Source organism: Dipodomys ordii, unplaced genomic scaffold, assembly GCF_000151885.1.
Source record: "Dipodomys ordii isolate 6190 unplaced genomic scaffold, Dord_2.0 Scaffold58, whole genome shotgun sequence".
NCBI classification, from domain to species: domain Eukaryota; kingdom Metazoa; phylum Chordata; class Mammalia; order Rodentia; family Heteromyidae; genus Dipodomys; species Dipodomys ordii.
In genome coordinates, this window is record NW_012267274.1 from 2,134,618 (window position 1) to 2,159,537 (window position 24,920).

At 52.0% G+C, this 24,920-nt stretch overlaps 1 protein-coding gene across 5 annotated transcripts in view; it reads right to left on the reverse strand.

The window, feature by feature from the left end:
• Nucleotides 1-24,920, reverse strand: part of Mgmt (O-6-methylguanine-DNA methyltransferase) — a 199,502-nt gene that overhangs the window by 32,459 nt on the left and 142,123 nt on the right. For all 5 annotated transcript variants that reach the window (XM_013021863.1, XM_013021865.1, XM_013021864.1 and 2 more), the window contains exon 3: nucleotides 5,053-5,195. In XM_013021863.1, the coding sequence (XP_012877317.1) occupies nucleotides 5,053-5,195 (143 nt within the window). The remainder of the gene's footprint in view (nucleotides 1-5,052; nucleotides 5,196-24,920) is intronic.

Sequence of the window (24,920 nt, forward strand, 5' to 3'; positions counted from 1 at the left end):
GCAGCATCTAGGGGAAGGACTGGCCGAGGGGCCTGGCAGCCTCCAGGGGAAGGACTGGACCAGGACTGACCCCCAGAGGGTGAGGGCTGTGTGGAATGTGCCCCGTGGGCCGGTCTCAGGCTCTGCCATGTGGTGTATGGACATGGCCTTCCACCCTGGGACCGGTGTGTCCGAGCTTCCTGGCTCTGTGGTAAGCCAGCGTCCCCACAGAGGCCGGGGGTCACCTCCCGGAGGTGCTCCACGCCCCGGTCACCTCTGGGACTCATTCCCCACCATACCACTCACTCTGCAGACCCCCGCCCACCCTCACTCCTGCTCCATCTCCTCCCATCTGTCTTCCATCCTGGTCCAACAGTGCAGGCCCCTGCTGGGCTTTAGCTCCAAAGGGCTTCAGGCTGTGGTCCCAAGGTGCACCCGCGATGACTATGGCCCCGCCACCCTGGCCCTGCCAGCCCGCGGCCCTCTGTGGGCTTTGCGTTGGGTCTTAGCAGCCTTGGCGTTGGTTTCTGCCCTGATTTCTCCATCTGCTGTCTCTGTAAAGGAATTGGCGGCGGAGGTACGCGGTCACATTGTCACCAGCCATTTCTTCCCCACTTAACGATAGGAGCGGGGCTGGTGTTCCAATCTGTAGCCAGCCGCTGAAGGAGGGTCACTAACCTTTGCTCTACCAGGTGCCATCTGGGCCAGGACAACAGCTTTTATAAGGCTCATTTAGAAGGGAAAAGCAGCCCTGTTTTAGGAACAGTCCTCTTGGTGCTGGGCATTATTTAGGTGACTTGGGGCAAGGCCTGAAGGCAGGAGGCTGGGTCCCGCGGAGACCCGCAGGCCCTGGGCAGAATGCACTCTAGTGGCACGCCGCTCTGCAGAGTGTAGCTGGGGGTGATTACAGCAAGGCAGGGCGGGGGAACACACAGCCAGGGCGCAGGGGGTGGGTGCTCAGGGGCACACGGGCAGAGTGGGGGGTTGGGCGGGGCTCCTCTTCCCTGCCACCAGCGACAGTGACTCTCCTGTGATCATGAGCTGCCCTTCAGGATCCCTGCAAGCTCTCCAAGAGATCTCCCAGGACACGGCTGGGAGCGTCACCCTGCAGGTGCGTCTCCCTCTCAGCCGGCCCTCTGGACAGGAGGAGCCCGCCGGGGACACCGCGTGCCACTCTGTGCCCTTTCTGGGCTCTGGGCCGGAGTACGTTGCTCACATGTGGCCTGAGGTTCAGAAATGCAGCTCCTATGCTGCCATGCATCTGGCTTTCACTGCTACAACCAACAGCTGTGACAAAGGAGTTATAAAAGTGTTAAGGATTTCATTTAAGAGGGACATTGGAGCCACTTTAAAGAGAAAAACTCAGGACTCCTCTGCTGAAAGCTGCCGTCTGTGAGGAGGCCCAGTGCAGCAGCCTGGGGTCAGCAGTCGGGGCCCGGGGAGCTCAGGGACAAGGAGAGATGTCCACGCTCACTCTGCATCTGGTGTTTGGCAGCTCTGCTTTTCCTGAGCTCACTGTGGAGTGCTGCTCTTGGAAAACCACTAATTTTCTCACTGTGACTGCTCTTGACAATGATCTCGAAGCCAACTATAAGGCACAGATTATACAAAGAATAAATACAGACGTCGGGAAGTACACGCAGGACAAAAGGTGAAATGCACTTCAGATGAAAGAAACATTAAGACGCACTTCAAGAACAACGGCTTCATTAAGCTGCACACACGAGGCTGACCTTTGCAGGTCTGCCGGCAGAAACTGGCGGTCTTACAACACCTCACTGCTGGTGCTGGTGGCTCACATCTGTAATCAGGAGGCTGAGCTCTGGAGACTGGAATTCAAAGCCAGACTAAGCAGAAAAGTCTGAGAGACTCCATCTCCAAGTAACTAGCACAAAGCTGGATTAGAGACATGGCTCAAGTGGCAGAGCACCAGCCAACAAGTAAGGAGATCTGAATTAAAGCCTTGGTACTTGCAACACATAAAAGTAAAATACCTGACTGTGCGACATGACAACCACAGAAACATGATTCTGCAGAAATCAGTATAAACCAGAATAGCAAACTGAAAAGAACCCAAAAATGGAAGGAAAGCCTCAGCTCATTTTATTTCAGGAAATGACCTGATTACTTCTGCACCGAGATCCGACAAGAATGCAGAACACAGCCCCACAGCCCAGCTTCCTTTTGGCTTTTGCCACAGGCAGGCATGCGTGTCCACAGGCCCCACCTCCAAGTCCCCCCCCATCACCTAGGAAAGTCCCACCACTGACAGCAGCAGCCACCTCCAGATTCCTGACCTCCGAGGACAGCCTGACGCCTCTCACAAAGGAACGATCAACCTACTGTTAATCTTTGGAGATCTTGCAGATGGGAGAATTTCAAGAACCAGATGAAATTTCTAATATTTGGTAAATCCTCACCTACAAAACTTTTAATTTCAGTGTGTACTGGTGGTTCACACCTATAATCCTAGCTATTTGTGAGGCAGGGATCTGAGGTTTGAGGTTCAACGCCAGCCGGGCAGCAAAGTCTCTGAGACACTCATCTACAATTAACCACACTTAAAAAGCTGGGAGTAAAGCTATGGATCAAGTGGCAGAGAGCTAACCTTAAGCATAAAAGCTTAGGACAGTGCACAGGCCTGAGTTCAAGACCCAGGATTGGCACAAAAAACAAAACAGGCAATAACAACAAAACCCAGACCTGACTTGCAAATGCAGAGAGAGGCAACTGCTGTGCGTGGGCCTGAGCGAAGGGGGTGGCCGAGGGGACTCTGGAGCCAAATGCTCCGGGTCTGCCCTAGGCTCCGAGTGTCCAGGCCATCAGGAGGCTGAGCTGCAGGAGGGGATGCTGTCCCGGTTAGCGAAGCCCTGCTGTGCTGCAGGGCAGCGGTGGGTGGGTGGCCTGGCCTATCCCAATGGATACTTCTATCTTCCTGGTCACAGAGATCCCAGGGCCTGTCAGGCACAGGGCACAGCCTGTGTATGGTCTGGTGGGGGTGGGGACGAAGTGCTGGGGACGTGGCTGAGCCCCTGGGGGGCAGTTTCCTGAGCGAGGGCCACTAGGTGGACAGCAGGGGTCCGTGGCTACAGAGTCATTTCTGCATCACTCTCTGATGCTCAGCCTTGCTGGGACTGTGTGCCAACAGATGGCAGGATCCTTCCCAGGCCGGGCCTGGCCTGCAGCATGTGGTCTGTGGACTCGGGCGGGAGCTGGGCCCAGCTTGACACAAGCCGGTCATTTCCTTGCCGCTCTGGCCTCTGTGATTTTCCACTAAGTCATACACCGAATGTCAGGTGAAGTTTGGGCTTTTACGGGCTCATTCCTTGCTCTACCCGGATTCCTCAGAGACCTGTGGTCCTGTTTCATGATTTTCTGTCATTAAACCTCGAAGACTTACTTGGCAGACTTAAGAGGAGCAAAGCCAGCCAGGCGCCCACCTTCCCTGGCAGGGCTGGCAGGACTCCAAATGGAAGCGGGGTGAGAGGCGCCCTCTGCTCGCAGGGACCCATTCTACGCAAGAACCAAACTCATCTCTTCTCACTTGCCCTGGGGGGCACAGGCTGCGGACTCCACCAGGGAGCCGGGCTGCCGGCTCCATCACCCCATCCCGCAGCTCCCACCGCTGGACGTGGGTGGGACGGAGCTGCGGGAGGAAGGGCCGGGCAGGGCCGTGGCGGGGGCGCTCAGCATCTCCAGGGTGGTCAAGGCGGGTCTTTGGGTGTGCGCCATGTCCGGCAAAGGACCGTTCCTTGGTCCCAGTCCTCCCCATTTTAGAAACCAGGGTCCTTGCAAGAGAAGCCTTCTGGATTTGGTTTTCAGTGAGGCAGGGGAGGGAGAACGAGGTATTGGGTTCAGTCTGGCTGTGGTTTTGATTCGTTTTGCCCCCCAAATAGTCACAGTTTTATCTCCTCCCTCACCTGGCCGCTGTGAACTTGGTCAGGGAGCAGCACAATCCCAGGAGTCTGTCCTTGTTCCCGTTTTCAGGAGGGGTACAGATGACAAGAAGCTGTAATTTGGATACCCTGAATGGTGCTTGAAGCACCACTTTGAAATTCAGAACGTATCTAAAATCTCAGGGTCATTTTTTCCATGAGGATACGTATATATCTACACATATGCATCCGAATATATATTCATTTACATTAAAATGATTATTTATTTTTAAACAATTTTTTGGGTCCAGTTGTGGGGCCTGAACTCTGGGCCTGGGTGCTGTCCCTCAGCTCTTCAGCTCAAGGCTAGCGCTCTACCACTTGAACCCCAGCGCCACTTCCGGCTTTTTTCTTTTTGCTTATGTGGTGCTGAGGAATCGAACCCAGGGCCTCATGCATGCAAGGCAAGCGCTCTACCACTGAGCCACTTTCCCAGCCCTAAAATGATTATTTATAAAAAGTCACTATGCAGATATAAATTCCTAGTTTGGGTTGGAATGATTTTTACTGCTGTAGTTAGTACCTGTGTGTTTAGCAGACCAAATAAGAGTTCAAACGAAATGCCTGGGTTTTTTTTTTTCTAAGCGCATCAGAAGCTGTGTCTTTGGTGTACTACATGTAAGCTGTAAGTTCTGCCTTCATCTCTCAAGAATATGTCTACCTCTGGTAAGTTTGAGGAACGAAATTTAAGCTTATCTGGGAAGATACAGCGGAACTGGAGACTGCTGTCGCTGTCACCGAGTGAGTTTATGGCGGTGGCTAATTGTCCACACACAAGTCTCATTTTCTGTGCTGTTGGCAGGCGGACAGTTTAAGTTAACAATAAGCTTATTGAAAAATTTACTGCCATTCAGATGTGTTCCTATTTAAACCTTTCAGCCAGCAAGAGTCAAGAGTCGATCTGCACACATCATTTTTACTGCCTTTGCCAAGAATTATGTGACCATGTGCCAAAACTAACACAACCACTCAGAATGGGCGGAGACGCAAGCTCTGGCCTTCAGCTTGGCCGCACGCGGCCGGGGCTGGGATGATGGGGAAACAGCACATCAGTGTGCTCGGTAATGAGCTATGATGCCAGGGACGGTTAACACGTCAGGACCCCTGCGGGGAGCGCACGTGAGGTGCAGGCACTGACCTTGCTGGAACACGGGATGGTGGAGAGCAGGCAAGGGGAGCCCTTCCATGGCCGCGGGCTTGTGGAAATAGGCGTCCAGCCAGGCCACACATTGCATCAGGGGCTCCACTGTCCCCTCAGGAGCGGCTGGGGCCTCCGTGGGGCTGCAAAAGCAATCACAGGGGCTCAGTGAACCGCTGGGCCTGGCCTCCACCCAGGGGGAAAGCAAGCCTACTGCTCTTCACTGGGACAGGGGTGGGGGGGTCAGTTAGCTCCTCCCTAGGTGTGGCCTTCTCCACCACCATGCAGCATGCCCGCCCAAGAGCAGGAAGGCTGGCCCAGGGAGGCCTGGCAGGAAGAAGCTGGGCTTGCCATGTTGGGCTTCTAGAACACGGGAGAGCTCAGAATGGGGCCCTGAGCACCTGCCGGTGACACACAGGTATGTCACATGAGGGCATAGACACTCTTCTAAGGTTGAGGGGCCATCATCACCAAGTGATCACCATCAAAAATCTTCTCTGGAGGGGGCTGGGAAGGTGGCTCAGTGGTAGAGCACTTGCCTTGCATGCTTAAGGCCCTGGGTTCGATTCCTCAGCACCACATAAGAAAAAAGCCGGAAGTGACGCTGTGGCTTAAGTGGTAGAGCGCTAGCCTTGAGCTGAAGAGTTGAGGGACAGTGCCCAGGCCCAGAGTTCAGGCCCCATGACCAGACCAAAAAAAAAATCTTCTCTGGAATATTCTCCAGAAACACTGTCACAGTGATCAGGCGGTGCCACAGATGGCCGCCACCCACCCCAGGCCAGCAGCAGGGGCGCACTCTGTGTCCCAATACGGCTTTGTGCTGTGCACCATGCATGCCCAGAGTAATGCAATCCACACACTGCCAAGGGCAGCTGGGCAGATTTGTGCTGGATCTGTGCGGACAACACCGAAGCCTGGCATGTCCACTTGGTTCTTTCCCAAGTCCTCCTTCATTCTTTCTCCCTCCTAGTGACCTGAAACTTGAATGCAAACACTTTAGAGCACCTTCAGATGCTCTCTGGGGGACGATTCTGTCTCATGCTCTGGCCTGGCCCGTCTTCCAGGGCCGTGCTCTATGGTCTGGCGAGTGTCCTGATTGGGGATCTGGGCTCTCGAGATCTGTGGTGGGTTTGTTTTTTGTTTCCCTCTTCTAGGACTCATACCCACCCGTAGGCTCACACCCTAGGCCTGAATTCTTGGATGGTTTCCCACCTTCCCGCCTTGTGAGGCCCTGGGCAGGTGGCATGGTTTTGGTGTGGCTTCTGCACCTGGCAGGCACAGCCGACTTCTCAGAGAGCGTGTGTCCCGAGGCTCCTGTGGGAGGGTGGCAACCTGCCCAGGCCACGTGGACACAGAGCCCGTGCCGTGCGGATGCGATGTCCACAGCACGCAGACACCGGAGGCCCCTGAGCCCCCCGCCTGCACCCTGCGGCTGCACGTGTCTCCATCTACACAGGCTCCTGTGTTCACACGTGGCAGGGAGGAGATCTCCCGGGAAACCGAGCCCAGCACAAGTACAATAGGTGAGACCAACGGGCCCAGGAACACAGGCCTGGCTGAGCCTGGCTGAGGCGGGTGGGTGGTGAGATCGGCTTCCCAGGGAGGGCCACCTGGGTGGCAGGGACTGCAGCATACACAAAGGCACAAGGAGAGCAAGGCCTCACGGTCAGAGGTGAGGACTGGGATGGGAGGGTCGTGGAGAAAGGTGGGCAGTAGAAAGAAGGTCCCTTCATCCCAGGAACAGAAGGCTGCATCAGCGTGGCAGGGGGTCCTGACCAGAGCACAGAAGGTCCCAGCTGTCCTGCCCAAGACAGCGGTGTTGAGAAAATGGACGAGGACCGTGTCAGGCTCCACCAGCTCCCGGTGCCCACGTGGCACTGTCTGTATGGAGAATGTTTCCACCGGTATCTGAGATCACAGCGTTGGATTCAGGGGACCCGTGGTCCCCTTTAGTCCAAAGCTAGCTTGGGAAGACGATGTGGCCAGCACCCCTGGCTGGCGCTCAGGTGCGCCCAGAGCGGTCGGTCCTGATGCCCTGAGAGCAGGAATGAACTGGGCCTCCTACTGTCGCAGAGGGATGAGGCAGCAGCGGAGGAAGCGCTGTCGCTGCGGTCCCCTGCTTGCCAGCAAAGGGAACTCCAGTCACACTGCCCAGGACGGCTCACATTCTGTAGGCTGATGCACGCGGGGCCAGCATGCTGGAACTTTCTCTGCCTCAGAACAGAAGGCACAGGCTCAACAGAAATGGTGTTGCCTTCCCCTGAGGGCAGCCACACTGACAATGACGGCCAGCAAATGCAGCCTGCCAGAAGAGCGTGGGACAGAGCCCATGGCGTTCAACTCCACCCCCCCCCCCCATCACCGCAACCACACTGGCCACACTCGAGGGCTGTGGCAAGCAGCAAGCATGTCTCCACCTGGAGACTGTCGTGGAGAGCTGCCTGGCCTCCTGTGGGGGACCCCGGGGGCCCAGTGGCGGCTCCTAGCTCCTGTGCTCGCTGCAGGTCCGCTGCCCGCGGGGGTAGGGCTGGGAGCCTGTGCTGGGCCCCAGGGCTCGGGTGAGAGGTCTGTGGACACCAAGGGCTCCCACCACGGCCTTGTCGTGTCCCCCGAGCGAGCGTCCTCTCCCAGGGCCTCTTCACACCGTTCTGAGGAAGCCTAGCTGCCCCCGCGCAGCCAGGCCTTTGACAGAGCTCAGGACAAGGCTCACTGAGCTGCAGCCTGGGCGCAGCAGGTGCTGATCCACCCGGGCTGGCACATTCTGCAGCAGAGCTCCGAGTGGGATCTGTGACCTCAGCAGATCCCAAGGGGTGCACATTGGCTGGCCGGGCAGCCAAGGCCAGCTCCTCAAGGCCCAGGGCCAGGCTCTGCTCAGGACTCGGGATCCAGGGGCCATTGCGCATTTCAAACAGGGGGGGGGGAGCAGGAGGAAGCCGGAATCCACCGTGGGAGGAGCAGCATTTTAAAGCAAGATGTCGGGGCTCTGGTACCCACCTGTGACCGCAGGGTGCCAGTCCCACAGAGATGCCTGTGGGCCGCGCCTGGCTGCCCCGCCGGCCCGCTCATACCGGCCTCCCTTCCATATTGCTGAGGGTCTGAAATGTGAGCTGTTTCCTAGCATTTCTCGCTCTTAAAAGGATATGTGAAGAATTTTTATAGTAGTAAAATTCATCTTAAATTGATTTTTTATGCTTGTGCTAAAGATCTCACCTCTGATTTACTCTGTAACTCTCCTTTTAACTCTTTCTCTATCGACATTAGATAGCCAGTCATGGGTGAAATGTAATTAAACAGCTTTGATTCCGAAGCAAGGATTTATGGGACTACATTTAAAATGAATGGCATTAAACACACACATAAAACCAGCTTTTTTAAAGCCAAGACACAAATTTCCATTTCTATAATAAAATGAAATTTATTCTCCTGCCCTGCCCTCTCCTCCAGCCTCACTGGCTTGTCCGGGGAAGAGCCGGGGTGGCCGCGCCGCTCGTGGCTCTCTTATGATGGGGGGGTTTCTCCACACTTTCTCACTGGCAAACCTTGAAACTCCAACAATTACGGGCCCATGCTTTTTCAAATCCCACAACCCAGCCTTCCAAGCACCTTGCCTGGGGTGAAAATGCAACCCTTGCAGCCAAATCCTGACTTGGGAAAGCACTGCCGTTGGAAACCTGTGTGGTACAGCTGGAAACCTGTGCGGTACAGTCCCTGGCACTGGCCAGAAGACAAAACCAGTGCTCCCATGTCAACCATCAGTCCTCCTCCCGCCCCCAGGCCGCTCCTAGGATGTCACCTGCCACAAGAAGAACAATGCCTGGAAGACTGGCATGGGAACTCTCTGGTTCTTGTCAACCTAGCCCAAAAGGATGTCAGAGGTTGACAAAGGGACGTGGCCTCTGCAGCTTCTGCCCAGTGGACGAGAGACACTGCTGGGCACCCACGTGCCTCAGTGCCCAAAGCGGGGATCTCCCTGCTCTAAAGCGTTCTTAAAGAAACGGGCCAACCGTCGGCGATTCCAGGGTCACTTACAAAGGAACAGAACCACAGTGCACGGCGCTACATAGGTGTTCTGGGATTCCTGAGCATGCAGCGCCCTTTGTGAAGTTCAACTGCACCTGTGGCCTTTGAGAAGCCCTGGCCCATTGCCCTTGTGGACTGGGGAGGAGAAGGTGTCCCAGGACACAGCGCTTCTGGGTGGTTGTGGCAGGAACATGCTTTCCTTGAACCGCCAACACGGGGGAGACAGCTGGCTAGAAGCCTCCAGCACAAACTTCCCTCTGCGTGGTTATTCCAGGGGAGCCGTCCTCTCCCCTGGCATGAAGCTTGTATTTCCTGACACTGACCAAGCAGCACACGAGAGAACAGGGGCAGAGGGTGGTGTAGCCAATTTCAAGTGGATCAGCCCTGGTAGGCGGTGTGGAAATTCTCCTTGCTCTTTCCAGTCTTGTCTTTGAGGTCAGCCAGGTACGTTAACCACTGGGTGAAGGCTAAGAGAGCCAGGGTCCTCCTGCAGGCATACTGCATGCCAGCCTGCCTATACCGAGTTAGTAAGGAGCGACAAAATGGGATCACATTGAGCTGAAAAGCTGCACAACAAAGGAAACAGTTACTAGGTTGAAAAGACAGCCTACAAAAAGGGAGAAGATTCTGCCAGCTATTCATCAGAACATACAAGGAGCTTAAAAACCCTAAACTTCCAAAGAATCAACAACCTGATTAATAAATGGGCAAATGAACTAGACAATTCTTGAAAGAAGAAGTAGAAATAGCCAGAAGAAATGCTCAGTATCCCTGGCTACAAAGGAAACACAAATCAAAACAGCACTAGGTTTTCATCTGATTCTTGCCAGAATGGCCATCCTCAAGACCACAAAAGACAAGTGTGGTCAGCGATGTGTGAGTGGAGGAACTCATATCCACAGCAAGATTGCAAACCAGTGTTCTTCAAACAACTGAAAATAGAAGCAAGACTACTCCTGGGCAAGTATCCCAAGGAATGTAAGTCAAGCTACAACAGAAGCACTTCAACACCCATGCTCATTGCAACACTATTCACCACAACCAAGCTACAGAAACAGCCTAGGAAAACGGATCAAGTTAGTGTGACACACACACACACACACACACACACACACGCCAGTATTATTTAGCCATATATGACTTACGTCATTTTTAGGGAAATGGGTGGAAATCCTACGCTAAGGGAAGAACGTCAACTTTAGGAGGATAAAGGTCATATGTTTTCCCTCACATGTGGAAGCTAGGTCTAGAAGATAAACATGGATCATAAGGACAATGTGCATGTTTGTAAATGCGGGGATTAGAGGAAGGGGAGAATGTTAGAGGATGATCAGCAAACAGTACCGACACACAGCATCTGTGAATAGAGATAGCAAAAGGAAACACGCTAGAGTGGAAGGGATGGGGAAAGACAGCAGGCCGGGGGTCAATTTGATTAAAGTTCTGTATATGCAAGTGAGAGATACCATGGTCAAACCCCTCTGAACAAGTGGTATATTGATGGGAATGTCTAGGGTCTGGGTGCTGGAGGGAGGGAGAAGGAGGACTGGCGGGGTGAGGGCGGGTGAGTATGGTATACTTCATGTACAATGGAGCAAAGGAACAATGGAGCCTCTGAGGTTGGTTTTGGGAAGGGGAGGAGGGAAGAGGAAGGGAAGAGCTAGGTGAGTCTGATAAAGGGACACTGTGTGCATATATGGACACGCCAACTTGAAATTCCTGTAACAACTAGTGGATGCTAATAAAAATGTGCAAAATGAGAAAAAAGCAGCTTTGCTCAGGGTCTGTTTGTTCATTTTTGCAGTACAAGAGTTGAAACTCAGGGCCTTTCCCTAGGTGCCCTCCGTGGGCAACTCTGTGACCCCCAGCACATTCCCGGTCTCCCCCCACGGGGTAATATCTTCTTCTGTGGCTTGGGACCAGTGTGACACTCAGTCACCCAAGAAGCTGCCACGGGCTGTGTCCTTCAACAAGGCATGGAGGAGCACTGCGGGAGTGTGCAGAGGTCCTGGCCGTGCTCTTCGTGGGTGAAGCTGAGGGCACACAGCACACCGGATACCCCTCGGTGAGAAATGCTTCCCAAGCCCTGCTGTCACCGAGCATGTGCTGTGCTGGGCAGAGGAGGCAAGCAGGACTCAAGGGCAGAGCTCCAGACTTCACATGCAACTGCAGTAGAGGTGACTTTATAAATGTCGTGTGGCGACTCTTGCTCAATCTCGCTGGCACGTGCACAATTCTGTCTAATTTAGCAGGTCTCTAGCAGAGTTGCTTGCGTTTGATGGATGTGTCCTGCATCTAATTACACTGTCCCTCGAAAGCTCAGATGTTTTTCTTCCAGGGACAGGATTGAAGACAAGAAACAAGCCTTGCTACCTGCTATCAACAAAGACCGCCACTCTTACAAAGGCAGGCAGAAGAAAGCCTTTCAACTCTTCAGTCCAACTCAATGCAAGTCTGATTCCATCCAGGCATTAGTAAAACGCTGCCACCTGTGAGAACACCGGCACATCGGCCTCTTCCTTGGGGCCTGAAGCTGATGGTGCAGACAGTAAACATGGAGAGACACTTAGACCACATCCACCTTTCAAATGACCCTGCAGCTATGACCCAGGACTGTCGATCCTCACACCAGAGGCTGAGAAGCAGAGCAAGTGATTGCACTGCTGGCAGACGGTGGCTGTCCAGGCACTATCACTGGGTAGATCTGTTTGTATGTGTTTGAGTATTCCAAAGTTATTTTTAAGACATAGAAAACAGAAAAGCCAAAGAGCTGATGGCAGTAGTAAGAAACCCTCAACAATAAAGCGAGTCAAAGTTGAGAAACCAAAGGCCCGGTACAGGCACCTGGGGCCTCCACTGCTCAACACAACTTGCAAATGGCAATACTGATGGCGATGCCAATGGCGATGGTGACCGTAGTGAGGACTGAGTGCACACTGTATGACTCCTCCCCTGCTTTTCTCTCTGGTTTCCTCGTCCTCTGGCCTCCTAAGAACAATACCACTGATGGTCACACCATGTGTGAAAACAATGCTCTTAAGAAGACCCATCACCAATAATAAGTGAGCTAACTGATGAGCTTTACGGGCCTGGGTTTGGTACCTGCTATAGTCTGGATGGGAAATGTCTCCAAAAGGTCTGCCTGTTAAATGCCTGGTGCTGCTAGGTGGCAGTCCAGGGAGCTGAGGGTCTTTAGGAAGTAGAGCCCATGGGAGGGAGCTGGTGGGAGGAGGTTAGGTCATTGGAGCATGGCCTTGTGGGGGGCACAGGGATTGGGATACTCCTTCCCTCCCTCCCTGCCCTGTTCCCGCCCTCCCCCTCTGCTTCATTACTGTCCTGAGGTGAGCAGCCCCATCCTAGCCTCTGCCATATTGGTCTGCCTCGCCACAGGCCCAAGGTGACAGGGCTCAGTGATCTTGGACTGAAACCTCGGGAACCATGAGTCAATCTCCCCCCTCCCCTTCAAGTTGTTACGTCAGCATCTTGTCACCGCAATGGAAAGCTGGCTAATGCGTCAGCTGTTCTCAAGGACACACCAGCTTACAAGGAAGGCTTCCTGCTGCACTAAGGGGGCGCAGGATGAGGGACACTCGTTCCTTGCTCAGGCAGAAGGCTTGTGGGAAACACGGCGGCGGCATCTTGGCCTTGCCTGCAGCAAGGGTGGCTATGCTGGGTAGCAAAGTAGATAGAGACCCACTCCCAGCCACAGTGCCCTCCACAACCCCAACCTGAGTTCTGCTCTTAGGAGCCTATCACGGCCACCAAATGGATGCTGACCTTGGCACCAAGGTCAAAGATGAGGGGGGAGAGGGGTAAAATACTGAGGTTCCAATGTACACACTTTCTGGGTGGCCACGAGCGTGTTGCTAAAACTGCATATCAATTTTTATGAGTATCCCAAGCCTCCTCAAAATTTAAAGCTCAAATTAATGTCAGAACCTAAACAAGGCCACAAAGGAATTTACCATATCATTTTACAACATCCACCAAAATTTTAAGTCAATATCAAACGCATCCCCATAAGAACTATATTATTAAAAAATAATTCATTCTTAAAAACACACCAGCAATAATAAAACATTTTTAAAAGAATTTAAACAGTATACGTGGCAGAGTGGAATGTCTTAAAAAGGCCTATTTACTTTTACACCTCAGTATAAGCCATTAAAAGAAAAATATTTTTTTATCAACACTTTAGCATATCATTAAAAGTCTCTACTATTTGACAGATAAAGATAAAAACACCCCAAAACTATAGATGAATGATCAGGTCCCTAATGATTCCAAAACAATTACAGGATGCAGAGCAATCTAGTTAAATTTTATTCAAAAGCTGACTACGCTTGTGTTTTCTTTTATTTTTCTATCAAGAAACCCATGAGGCTTAAGCACAATTCATTATGTATGAGACCCCACTTGCGGTGCTCGACTGTTGATTAATAGCAAAGTTTGCTGTATGTACATTTGCAACATTAGATGCATACAATATGCTAACTTATTCTTTCACTGAAACTAATTATTTACAAAAATGACTACTTGAGACTACAATTTATTAAATGCATGCATCCAGTCTCAGTTTGGCCCCCAAAGACAGCCTGGAATGAAGATCTTTTACTTGATGTGACAACTTCTAGAAAGGCTGTTATTAATATTGTAAACGTGGCAAATGAAGAGTTCAAATAGCCTTATGTCTGTGCTGCTTCACACCACTGAGCGGTGAACAAAGGAGATTTTTAATGTTCCACCAATATAGGAAAGATGCATTCCTCTCTCCCACTTTAATTTGGCCTCTTGCAAACAAAACCCTTATATGTCTGTGAAAATTTAACACTTCATAAAGAGTCCTTCTGTTAATCTCATCAAATTGTTGAGACTTCCAAAAGGATATGTATTTCCCAGAGTCTCTGGGGTTAAGTAACTTCACATCATCGACAATTCCCCTTTTCAGTGTTAGAGATGAAGGAGCATTGATATAAGGACTGGTCCATAGGTAAAGACTACCTCAGACCTGGATGTGGATTTCAAATAGGACATCTGGTCTACCACTCGTATCTTTCATGCTAATACTGCATGTGGCTGTGAGCGGTAGCTACTTATGCTGAACATACTCTGCATTCTGGTCTCTCTGCTGGACTAACCTGTGCTCACCTGCTGTTTTCTCTTCTGATGATGCCCTCAAAGCCCCAACCTCAGACTAGCCCTGCCCAGCTGAGGATATGTGTATGGCCACCAGAAGAGAGGAATCAGACCCTGCTCTACATACTCAACTTATGAGCCCAGAGACAAGACAACAGTACCACTGTGGGATACCAATTGCTCTGTGCCTCTAAATTTTTGCAAGAACATATAAGAAACGGTGACATGAGTTTCAAGCATCAGTTTTCTCTGGGACAAAGGAGTTGAAGGGACTTGAAACCTCCCCGAGAGGGTCTTTGTTTTGTACAATGAACCAACATTAAGAGAAATTGGACAATAGCGGCTGTATAAATGTCAGGCTGGCCGGTCAAGAAAGGTAAAAGGATGGCTCGGTTAGTATCATGTACTTCGATGCACAGGCTCCTTGAGTACACAGCGCAGGTCAGCCACAGGCAGTACGACGGGCCCAGAGGCCCCGGTGGAAATGAATTCTGTGCCATACCTCTACCACCTGGAGCAGTGTCTTGGAAAACTGAGGTCCACCAAACAAAGCCGAGGGCCAACGAAGCATGTAGAGAATACTCAACATAATCCTTGTGTGAAATTTCACCCATGGTTACCGAGATTTAACACATGCCAGAAACACCATTCAAAGCCATTCCACTTATTCTTGTTAACTTTGAGGGAGATATTATTATCTGTGTGTTCTAGATAAAGGAATCAAGATCTGGAAGTTATTTAATAATGACCACATGCGTAAGATTTGTTCATTATTGTCAAAAATGGAAGAAAATTTTGAAGTAAAATCTGATCTAACAGCTTCAATCAGAACAATCTGGTTTGTACCACTGAAATAGAAACAAGCAGTCACCTCCTTACCATGAGAAGTCAAAATGGAAACAGATGGTCACCCCTTATCGGAAAGCCCTGTTCCCAGGCTCCCTCCTGAGGTATGTATTATACGCTAGTTGCGTACCAAGGAGAGGCTAGGTGCCCACTGTAATAGGTCCCAGGCACACAGACAGCTGCCCACTCAGCCTTGAAGGAAGGCTGCATTTGTGCTTAAACACCTCAGGAAGCTGCATGCATGACCGACAGGTGTGAAGCCTAGGTCTAGAGCTCCCTCTATGTCCAACCTTTTAGACGTGAGGTCCAGAGTTGCCACTGCAGTGTCCTGATGTGGCCTGCAAATCAGCAGGCCAGGCTGTGCTGAGATAGGCAGAAGGGATGTAGGAAATGCCAAAGGTCCCCCAGGAAAAGATACCCCATGCGAGGTCCTGGATGGGTAGCACAGTTGTGGTGAACTAGCCACACGGTCGCCCAGCCCTGGGGTCCAGTCTGGCACATCCTTGAGGCCCGGTGCCCACTGAGGGAATGCGTAATGGAGGTGAGAGGGGGGTTAAGTGGGCCATGACAGCACAGGTTCTGCGAGACCCATGCATTCCAGACCTCATGTTTCCTGGCAATCATTTACTGAGTACCATTTCCCGGGAAGAACAATCCCTGAAGATTTTTTTTTTTTTAAGCAGCCAAAGTGATGTTTCTCCACCTTTCCAGATTTTGTTGCAGACTTCAGAATACTTGCAAAAACCCAGGGAATGGCTTCATATCCATTTTCCCTTCCTTTGACAGACTCTACGGTCAAAGCCTGGAAACAGAGCAGCCTAAAGACACAAAGCGAATGGGCCTTTCTTCTATCGGTTCTATATCCCCACTCCTGATACAAAAGGCAGCCAACTCATAACCAGATGAAGCAAAAGAAAGAAACCCTATGAGCAAACACTGAGTCTTGGCTTCCTTCCACAGTCGCAGAGCAAACAGAACCCCAGCAATTCCACATGTCCAGTACTATTGCCATTACACCACACCTCATCCATCCACCTTCCCAGAGGGGTCCACTGAGTCTAACACTGGAGGAGTCCTGCCAGGGAGAACTCTGATGTCCAGAGAAGGCTCTGCAGGCACAACCGGAGGACCAGGAAGTTGGAGCTTACTTCCAGAAGCATCAGCAACATGCCCTGCCCATGCTGGCTGGGAGTTGGACTTCACGGTGAGATACAGGAAGGAACTCTAGCTGCACAGCACTTGCCAGGCCTGGCATGATCCTATGGAGCCTGAGAGGCTTTCCCTCTCCCAAGGCAGGAGTTTTGGGCAGAGGGCGCTCCCAGAGGGACAAGTTTGTGAGTACCCGCAAGGAGGAACTAGCAGAGCAGAAACACAGCACCCCTCCTATAGTTCACAAAGCTCATCTCCATGTAACTCTGCCATCACGTGATTCAGAGAAAGAAAAGTTTTCATTTTAGCAGCAGAGTACGTGATCTAAAATCTTAAGCGGTCACTCAACATGGGAAATCACAGCCTCTTTTCCTTCTAAAGTCTGGGGCTAGATGTGGACTGGACTAGCTAGGGATGGACCTGGGTGTGTAGGGGGGAGATGGATAGTACCAGTAACTTGTGTGCTGGCTCATGAATAAATAATCCTGCCACTAAATTACCTGACTTGTAAATTGGTTTGTATAGCTCTAAATAAATAATAGATAGTTCCCATGATCAAACACAGTAGAATCTTTGCAAAAAAGCTCTGCTTTATGACACACGACAGCAGAAGAGTTTTTGCTGGAACAAACTTTTCTTGCTCATTTCGGAGAAAGCCCTGTGTCTCCCATGAATGGCTCTGGACATGCTGGCTGGTGAGTATATTTAATATCAGGCAAGTATCCTAACTGCATAGGGGCCAAAAAAAATCTTCAGCAACTATTAAATGGACAGTTAATGTAATTGTATTTTAAAACACTGAGGTCATATTTAATTTTGAATTGAAACTCTTAAAATGCACTTTCTGGCAAGAATATAGAGTAATAAAACAACATTAACTACAGGAAAAAAAATCCAACACTCACATTATTAAAATAAAACTTTTTTCCAGAGCACTAATATTTGCAAGAAGCAGATTATAAGAAGCAGAAAACATTTGTGCCTCTTCAACAAGTTTGTCACTGGCACTGTGAAGCAGGAGTTGGGCTGGAAGGGTGACATCACTGAAAATGGGGCTCAGCTGTCCACGCACCCGCCCTTTACTGTGGCTCTGGCTGTTCTCCCAGGAACTGTTTTCCCTCTATGGGGCTCCAACTCCGTCCAGCTATATCCTCAGTTCTAACTGAGGCTTCACTGGGGAAGAATTCAGTTATTGTGCCAAGGCAAGGCGCTAGAGCAAACGGGGGCGGGGGTGGGGGGGCGGGGGAGAAGTTTAGAAACAGTTGGGGTGGGGGGTGAGGAGCCAGGAGGAAGGAAGAGAACTCCTTAGCTGAAGGACAGCTGCGGGTCCCTTTAAAAGAAGCTCCACTTCTACCATAAGCCGCATGCAGAGGCCAATTTGACATGCCTCTTCCTGTCTTTAAAGTTACTGTGGCCATCTGGGAGGCTGTCATACCTCTGGCTGGCGGCTCAGGTCTGGGGACCAGGAGCCTGGACTAGTTCCTAGCCTTCTAGGGGAAGAGCGGATGAGGGACCACAGGACTTTCTAGCTCAACAATCCAGCACTTATTCACAGATGGCCAGACAAGGGAAGGACCATGCACACAAACCTGGGAGCCAAGCCTAGCACTGCCACTTTGCTTTGACTCTGAGGCTGTGTCTCTGGTGCCAGGGCAGAACAGAGAGGGAGGTGCCCAAAGTTAGCACAGCAGTCTCTCCTCCCCACACAGACGCCTCGGCCTACCACCTGCCCGCGGCCCCTGTGCCACTGCAGCCTGTCTGTCTTGGCTGCCCATCAAAAGGTCACCCGATTCCCAAGAGAGATTGTCAGCCTCTTCCCAAGAGGCAAGAGTCTCTCTTCTCTGAAAGGAAAAGGATTCTGGGATGCTGCAGAATGTTCTGGTTTGAGAACCAAAAATGTAGGAGTATTCTTATAAGCATCCTTTGCATACATGTTAACACCATAGAAATGGCACTTTAAAACAGTGAGGTGTAAGATTTTTAACAACAATAAAAACACAGGTTTAGAAAATGAATCTCACACAACCCATAGATCACTGAAATACAGACTCCACCAGAAATGTGAGTCAAGACCAGGGGGTGTATCAGTATTTCTCTCTGTCGCCTTCTGGCGTCCTGGGTCTGTCAGTGCTGACCTTGAAGACCAGTAGGCATACAGGCACAAGAATAACTAAACATGTGAACATTCCGAGCCACTTTCCTCCAGCTGCTTTGCTACTGCTGTGCTATATGAATTTCTTTGTTGTTGTGTTTTGTTTTTGCTGCTCCTGGGGCTTGAGCCTGGGTGCTGTCACTGCGCTTTTACACTCAAGGCTAGTGCTCTACCGCTTCTGGCTACACTTCTGGCTTTTTGTGGTAATTATGAAGTAAGAGTCTCAAGGACTTTCCTGCTAAGGCTGGCTTCAAACCACAATCCTCAGATCTCAGCCACCTGAGTAGCTAGTACTACAGGTGTGAGCCGCCGGCACCTACCATTTATTTTTCAATCAGACTGGATGAAGCGTTTCTTGAGAGCTGTGTTTACCCCGGACAGCCTGGTGGGGTGCCATGTCACTGCCACGGGGGGGGGCTCCCATGAGAGGCATGGCAGCTGGCACTGCTGCCAGGGTGGGCAAAAGCTGTTGGTGCCCCCGTACGCCCAACTTCACCCTCTGACAGGTGGACGCGTTTTCATTTCAGTGTGCTGAGAGCTTCTGCCTCCTTCCACTCCCCAGGTTTCCTTGACCCAAGACCTTAAGAAGAAGCCGCAGCAGCTACTCCTCAGGCCCCCATGAACCAGCACAGGGCTCCCATCTGACCCTCTGCTGGGTCTCAAGGCCTTCCCGGGGGACCTGGCTCTGTGGGCCAAGCTCACCCCCTGCCAACTTTTGTAAATGAAGTTTTCTTCATTTCTGTATAGAGCTGCAGGACTGAGATTCTGGGTCTGCCAGCCCATCTACTGTCCCCGGTCAGGACTTGCGGCCAGAGCTTGTCACTGCCTGGAGATGACACCACCCAGGGCCTCTGCTGCGTCCCACAGTTCCCAAGCCCCACGACGAGGCCTTCCACCTGTACGATTCCAGCTTGACACCTTTCCTCCACGCCTACTCCAACTCTTCCACCAGTTCTTCATCCAGCTGCCGTGCACTGCGGTGACATGAAGAACCAAGTTACCAGCACAAAGGCCCCGCCTGGCCCCAGGTGCCCAGCACCTTCCTCCTGCCTCCCACAGAAGGATGGATGCTGACTCTGAGGAGGAAAGCCCCGCTCGGTGCGGCCAGGGCCCAGCTGAGGCCAGGGGGCTGGGAGGAGGGGGCGCCAGCCTCTGCACCTGGCCCCCAGCCTCCTCTTCCCAAGAGCACACTGGTCCAGGACAGAGACACTCAGGCTAAAGAAGCCCCTGTGGGTCACTTCTGGGCTCCATTTTGCACGGCAAAATGTGTCCCGCCAGGCTCCTGGGGCCTCCTTTTCGGGAGCTGCCCACCTCTGCAGCCTGCCGGGCAGCGCCTCTCCACCCCCTCCTACAGCAGAAAGGACGTGTCTCCGTGGGCCTCCCACTGCACCGGAACCCTTCCTCACGCCAGCCCCCCTCGCTCTCACAGCCCTTCCCCACAGCCCTTCCTTCCCCTCCCTCCCTCCCTCCACTCCTAGGCTCCTCCCCTCCCTTCCCTTTAATGCCACTCCCACACCTACTCAACCTGGACAATCACCAGCGCCTTGGAACTGGCCTGTACACACTGGTCTTCCCAAGACCCTGCCTGGTTGATGTGCCATCTTGCTCATCAATCCTTCCGCAAGTCCTCTGTGTACAGAGGCAGGCCCCAACTCCGTACCCAGCCACAAAGCCCCGAGGTGGCCTTGGACTCAGGTTCCCCCCGGGGCAAATCCCAGCATGAGGTCAGTGCCCTCCCAGCTCTCCGGCACCAAGGACCCGTGCAGTCCTCTGCAACCGCCGCCAAATCATGTATGCGAGCGATATAAAGCACCAGCGCCTTCGAGTGGACTGCCACTGCCTAGCTCTTATTTTACTCAAGACCCGAAGCAGTAAAGAACTGAACTACATCCATGGGATGGATGGGGCTTTCTGTCCATCCCAGAGACACGCATGGACTGAGGACTGGGCTTCAAGCGTCGCAGTGTTTTAATGTCGCGACACTGCTATGCCACGAGACCTATCTAACCTGATACCTACAGTTCCAACTTGATCACAGACGGCCACCTCTCACCTTCTGGGCTTCAGCACAGGGGAGGGCAAACCGAGTGCCTCCAGGAGCTAAGCTGGGTCTTCTCAGCTCCTCCATGGGAGATGACCCTTTCTGGGGGAACACAGATGTCCAAGAACATTACAGTCAGCCTGGAAAACAGACTAATGCCAACCACAGGGCCTGCCCAACACAGTCCCTCCTTGAAAGCAGGAATTAGAAGACAGAGATGCATAACGTTCACAGCTTGCAGACCTTGGGTCTCCAGGACTCTCTCCCTCCTAGTTTAAGGGGAACATTTTCCTGCTAGTTACTACAAGTGACTCAAAAAACAGAGGACCTACTTCTAAGAATCAGAACAGAAAGGAGACAGCTTTGGGCCTGTGGCTGCCTGCTGAGCTTGGAGAATTACAGACAGCCCTGCTTACCTTGCCCATTAAATCATTTTAAGGAGAAAGGTGAAATAAAATACATAAACTAGAAGTGAGTGATGTGGACTCAGAACAAAAACAAAAACCCTAACTCCCTAATCCTCAGGGATATTCCTGAGCTACAAGGCAGGGCGGCCTATGTGTTAGGCATGTCCAGCATTGTGGTGGACAGCCTGTGTGCCCAGCTCTATGGTGGATGGCCTGTGTGTCCAGCTACAAGGCAGGGCAGCCTGTGTGTCAAGCATGTCCAGCGCTGTGGTGGACAGCCTGTGTGTCCAGCTACAAGGCAGGGCAGCCTGTGTGTCCTCAATGTCCAGCACTGTGGTGGATGGCCTGTGTGTCCAGCGCTATGGTGGATGCTCTCTTCCAGACATCCAGAGGATCAGGATGGGAGCTGTGTCTCAGGGCCCAGAGTCAGCTGAGTCCTTGGTCCCAATGCAGACACCAAGGGTAATCCATGTGGCGGGGCACCCAGCTGGACCTTGCGCAATGGCATTGGTGTGGAGGCCCTCTGGCTGGTGTTTTCTTGGTGTTCATTCACCCTTCAAACTCATTACTTTTGCTTCCTGAAATAGTATTTGTTCACGAGATCTCACTGATACCAGGCACAGAAAATATCAGTCAGGACAGCCAGTCTTCTTAAATTGAAAAATCCTCATTTAATAAAGGAGACAAGGCCTTTCCCTCCTGGACCATTCTCCTCAGGTCCACTCTGATAGCACCCTGGAAGCCCGCACAGAGTTAGAGATCTCTGTCTTCTGAGGACTCAATTTATTAACCATTTTCTTTCCTCCTCTTTTCTTAAATGTATTTCTGTCCACTTACCACTCTGAGCCTCCCAAAGCCTCCAAGCCTTGGACATTAAGTCCGAAGAGCAGCCAATTTTCTCAGAAGAGATTTAAATAAACTTCTGAAGCCAGAAGAGTAATTTTCTTGATAATTGACGTTAAAAGTAGCATGAACTCGATGAAGGATGGTTGTTTAGCCCATCTGCTGCTGTGCATTGTCTTAAACGAGAATAATCAAGGACAAGGGGGAGGAAAAGGTTTATGGTCCAGCCCTCAAAATGGGGGGATAATTAAACACAGCAGTGCCTAAAAAAGAGACAAACAGAAACACTTCTTATCCAGATAATTTCTCACAAAACCAGGAAAGCCTTTACCCTCTGTGAGATCTACTTGCTCACCCCAAGAGCAGAGAACCATTTCTTCCTGAGACCTCTTGCAATGATTATGTCTTACTGACACGATCATCTTTGAAGGAGCTCAAAGCACAGTTGGGAGTTTAGAAGTATTATAAAAACACTCAGTATTAACCCATTTGCTCTCTGCAAAACCTACTTAGGAAACTCACGGTATGCATGGCTTGGCTGGCAGAGCAAGACTGGTAGGAATAAGCAAGCAGGCTGCTGAGCCTGGTCCCCCAGGGGGCCAGCAGGGGCTAGCACCCACATTTAGGCACACATGGTAAGGCATGGGTGGGCCTCCCGAGTGCGTGGACCCAGCGGAAGCAGGGCTATGAGGAGGCAGGGCAGGCTCTCTCACTGGAGCTCAGATCAGGGATGGCTCGAGAATGCTGAGGGCTGTCCTGGCCAACCAGGAAGCTCAGTGCACACTGACAAGTGCTCACATCTGGTCCTAGGTGATCATGACAACCCACATCCCATCCACATTGGTACCTGCTCTTTTCGTGTCTTCTTGCTGATCATCGCTAGCCAAGCTAGTGAACTGAAGGTTTATTTGACTTTTGGCCAACCACAGCTTCCAGTTTAGCTGACCAATGAAACTGGCTAGATCTGCCCCTGGAGCATTCTAAAACCCCTCCCATGATGTCCGTCTTACAGCCTGACCAGGCTTACTACAGCTTTCCCCATGTGTCATCTTGTCAGTTACAGGAACTTTAACTGTACCATGATACAAATTCTGTCAGCAATCTTTAAGAATCCTACATCTGGACTTCCTAGATGAGTCTCACAGTGAATTGTGATTTTTCCAAATCCAGGCAGGAAATCTAAGAACTCTACCTAGGATTGTACATCTCTGGTGGGTACTGTTGAATCCTGAGGTATTTCTTGTGGTAAATCCTTGCTCTAGGATAACAGCAACGTCAAAGTCTTGGGGAACATACCTGCCTGTGCACCCCAACACTGTGCCTGGTTTCATTCTCTGACTTCCATCCAGAGGTATTTCCCCTTCCCCTTGAATCTTGCTAGTGGTAGCAAACATCTACCATCTATGAAATCACCTGTTTGAACTCAGAGATTTAATGAGCTGCTTTTTAAAAGAGGAGTCCTTAGAGGAGGACTCAACTCAAGTGAAGATTCAGGGTTATAGAGAAAGTTCGTCTGGCTCACATGCAAGGCCCCAGGATATTTTCTCAGGCCTGGACTGGTCCAACTCACCCCCCGCCCCGCCTGCCCCAACTAGGATAGCCAAACAACTTGTCCATAGACCCCAAATGATTTTCTTTTAATTTAAAAAATCCCATCTGCCTGCTGAAATCGTGACTCCCTGGCACACACATTTCCTCCAAATGACAGATAATGCAGCAAAGCCCTCCAACACAATAAGAACGTGGGCGAGGGTAGAGACCGGCAAGAGCATTGCTCACTGCACACTTGGTGAAGTGGTTTAGATAGCTGTCACTAACACCAAGGGGTTTATTAATAGGCAAAAATTAATTGTATGTAGACTGAATTAATGAGATGGAAAAACATGCATATTTCAGCTACCATGGAGGGGACCAGCCTCTGCCGAGCGTTGGTAATGAAGTGCCTGGGCCATGGGATGTGGCATAGAGGGGTTACCAGCGAGCCGGGGTCCTTTTGTGATTGCTGGGGCTGGAGGTACTGTTAAAAAAATACACTGTGAAATGTAAACATCAGGCAACTGTTTTGAGCACAAAGTTGACCCCCGATGTGTCTTCTGCAGACTGCCATCTACAGATTTATAAATAAATGATTAGATGTAAAACCTCCAGAGGATTTCCCTTTTCCACAGCAATTACAGGAGCAGATTATTACCATTCAAGTGGGGCTTTCCGAGCAAGTTCTTGACTGGCAGGAATCACTCAGCGCTGTCCTCCTGCCGTAAGTCACCATGACAGGAAATCCAATGTCCGCATGTACCGTGAACACTTTAACAAGCCCGGCCAATATGCACCGCGCGAACACAGTCCCGAGTTAAAATATATTACTGTCAATAACAGACCAAATGAAGAAAGCAGAGGTTTCAGCTGTGATCCACGTCAGGAAGTCCCCGCATCTCCCACCCGCACCTTGCTGAAAGTGGCCAGGAGCCCCGCGCGGGGTTCACTTGGGCGTCCTTCCCCTTGGCTGTTCTTGGCCAGATTGTCAGTCATTGCAGCGTGGGGGACCAGGCGCATCAGAGCACACGCGCATGGAGGAGCGGGTCCGGCCGCGCGGCCCGGGTGGGGGGCGCCCCGCGGGGCCTGGGCTCCCAGGATGCCGACGCGCAGGGCCGGCCCGCGCCCCCACGCCAGTGCGGTGGAAATGGGCCTTGAAGGCCCGGGCTGGCAGCCAGGGCGCTGGGCCCCGCGGATCGCCCGTCTCCGCCTCCGCAGGGGCGGCCCGGCAGCCGGCATCGATCGTGTGCCCGCGCCGCCTCTCTCGACGTCGTCATCCGCGCCGGCTCCTGCTTGGTAACTGCGGTGATAGCCGGAGCTTCCAGCCTCGGCTCACGAAGCGTGGGTCAGGATCTGCCTGGCCCAGCTCAGTGGAAAGATCACTTCAGTGCTCCGGGGTAATGCTTCTAAGTTCCCACTCACAAGGAGGCGCCGGAGGTGACCTGTGATCTACGATGGCCCGGCCACAGAAGCCGAGCGTGCGCACTGCCGCGTGTAGGCGGCCCTGCCACGGGCCTGGGGCCCTGGGGGCCGGGCATGCGCACTGCCGTACACGGGTGGCCCTGCCACAGGTCTGGGAAGCCGAGCATGCGCACTGGTGCTCACGGACGGCCCTCCTCTCAGCACCTGCTCCTGTGCAGGGACGTGGCCAGGTGCACAGCCTCCAACGATGGCTGCCCGGCCCGGCCCGGCCCGGCGCCGCAGCCGCAGGGGTGAAGAGCAGGGGAGCAGGCCAGCGCCG